At 66.9% G+C, this 2321-nt stretch overlaps 1 protein-coding gene across 1 annotated transcript; it reads right to left on the minus strand.

Annotated features, from left to right (window-relative positions):
- Positions 1-6: 6 nt before the first annotated feature.
- Positions 7-2107, minus strand: NEMP1 (nuclear envelope integral membrane protein 1). The gene is made up of 6 exons (XM_026867422.1): positions 2001-2107; positions 1756-1849; positions 1481-1595; positions 1091-1316; positions 823-996; positions 7-557 (listed from the first exon to the last, which is right to left on the minus strand). Exons 1-6 carry the CDS (start codon positions 2009-2011, stop codon positions 371-373), a joined length of 807 nt encoding a protein of 268 aa, XP_026723223.1. The 5' UTR covers positions 2012-2107; the 3' UTR covers positions 7-370.
- Between the last annotated feature and the right edge of the window lie 214 nt (positions 2108-2321).

Below are 2321 nucleotides of genomic sequence, written 5' to 3' on the forward strand. Positions count from 1 at the left end.
TGGGACGGGTCCAAAGTTCCTCTCATGCACGTCCCCTGCGCAGGCACCTGCGCACAAGACAGACCTTTCCCTTTGTCCCTGCCTGGCCGGCAGCGACGCCCCGGGCTGAGCCAGGGTGGCTCCAGTCCACCCTTAGGAGCAGCACAGACCTCGCCGGCCCCACAGTCCCAGGCGGGACGAGCTCCCTGCGTCTCCCCTGCTGACACCCAGAAGCTTTCGTGCTTTTTCCTGGCAGGGCTGCCTGGGGAAGACGAGGGCATTGGCCCTCCTCATCCTCCCAGCGGGCTCAGCTGTGGATTCCTGCTCCGCAGGCACCAGGGCAGTGGGGAACAGGCAGCCCCTCACCTCCGTGGGGCCGGGGCCGCCGGTCTCAGTCAGCATCCAGGTGGTTGTGGCTCAGGGGGTAACAGGTGTGGGCCCCGCCAAGGGAGTCATGCTCTTTCTCCTCCTCCTCAGAGAGCTCATCCTCGAAGATGTCGCTCAGGCTGTACTCCCGCTCGTGGACAGAGACCTCGTTGGGGGTGACGTGACAGGCGCCACCCACAAAGTCAGCAAACCTGGGAAGAAGCCGCAGGGCAGCGCGTTGCACGCGCAGGCCTGGGCCTCCCACCAGGCCCTGGCACACCGGGAGCCGGGGTGAAGCCCCTTGGCATCAGACAGGGTGTTATCTGTCCCTCCCCCGGGTCACACCCTGCTTCTGCACCCCACGACCTGCGGTGCCTCCACCTCCCTCTCTCCAACGCCAGAGGTGGTGGCTCAGAGCACTCCCAGGCTCTTGGAAGCACCCGGAGATGCAGGACAGGCACCCATGGCGGACGTTACCTCTTGGGAGACTGGATGCGGGACACCGTGGTCCAGGCTGAGAAATCTGGGCTCCTGCAGTAGTTCCGAAGCTCCTCGAGGGCCCTGCGTGTCTCCACCTCGCCCTGGAGCCGGTACTCCTCCTCTGTCAGCAGGCAGGGCGGGCTCGGCCCCAGCCTGGTGCTCTGCACCCTCCTGCCGGCGGAGCAGCTCCCGTTACCGCCCGCGGAGGGGGCACTGTCCTGCGCCAACGCCAGGGAGAAAGGGACACGACCCCCCCGGGGCTCACCTGTAGACAGCGAAGGCCCATTGCAGGGGGTAGTCCAGGTTCTTGGTGCAGACGGCGATAACCACCAAGGCCAGGGCGACGGGATGGATCTGGATGCCCGAGTACATCAGCAGGAGGCCAAGGAGCTGCAGGGCCCAGGAGAGGAGGTTGATGCTGCGCTCGTTCTCCAGCGGCCCGTACCGGTAGCACACACCGAAGCTGACGAAGCCCACGAGCAGCAGGTAGCCTGAGGGAGAGCGGAGGCATCGGGCAGGCACGGACCGGAGGGCTCAGCCCGGCCAAGCGGCGCTCGGAGCCCACCCAGCGCCCCCAGGAGCACAAGGGCTCGGGAAGCCTCAACTGTTTGCCACCAGCACGACGCGGCGGCGGGTCGGAGCGGCTCACACCTACCCAGCAGGTACTGCCAGTAGGACTTGCAGATCTCCCGCAGGTTCTTGAAGATGAGCTGAAGCAGGTACAGGGAGAAGGACCAGCCCCCCGCCAGCAGAATGTAAACAGGACTCTTCTAGGGGAGGAGACGGGAGATTGGGGCAGGCAGCCACGGCCACCTCCCCCAGGGGCTGAGCCCTGCTCCACCCAGGCCAGACCCACAACCCGGCACCCCGAGGCCGTGTGCCGTGCAGAAAGGGCTCCTGCTGCGAGCCCCCAGGCAGCCTGACACACACCCTGGGCATGACCTTGGACATCATGTAGACGAGGATGAGCAGCGAGGCCAGCAAGCCAAAACTAATCCCGGCCGAGTAGTAGAAGAGTTGGCTCCTGCAGAGAGCACACACGCACAAGGTGTTTGGCAGCTCACGGATGCCCGAGCACAAACACACCCGCTGGCAGCGCCCCCTGAGAGCCCGCGGAGCCAGCCAGGCGCTGCCCACCCGGCCCTCGCGGCGTCGGGGCGAAGGACGAGACTCACCTGCTCAGCATGTCCCCGCAGAAGAACAGCAGCAGGCCCAGGAAGAAAACCAGGAACAGCTTCGGGTCAAAGCCTGGGAGGAGAGCGAGTCCGGGCTGAGGAACCCCGGCGTGGTGTCCCCCGAGTCGAGCTCCCCCCGACAGGCACCCAGGAGGAGCAGGAAGGGGCAGCACTGCAGGCGAACCCCCAACAGGCGCCCTCAGCTCCCCCGTCGAGCCCCCCCGGGCAGACACGCTCCCCCCAGCGGGCCCCTTCTCTGCCCAAGGCTCAGCCCCACGGGCCCCACCGGCAGAGCCAGACCCCCAGCCCAGGAGCCCCCTG

This window comes from Athene cunicularia, unplaced genomic scaffold (assembly GCF_003259725.1).
Source record: "Athene cunicularia isolate RWA unplaced genomic scaffold, athCun1 SCF_356, whole genome shotgun sequence".
Classification (NCBI taxonomy): Eukaryota; Metazoa; Chordata; class Aves; order Strigiformes; family Strigidae; genus Athene; species Athene cunicularia.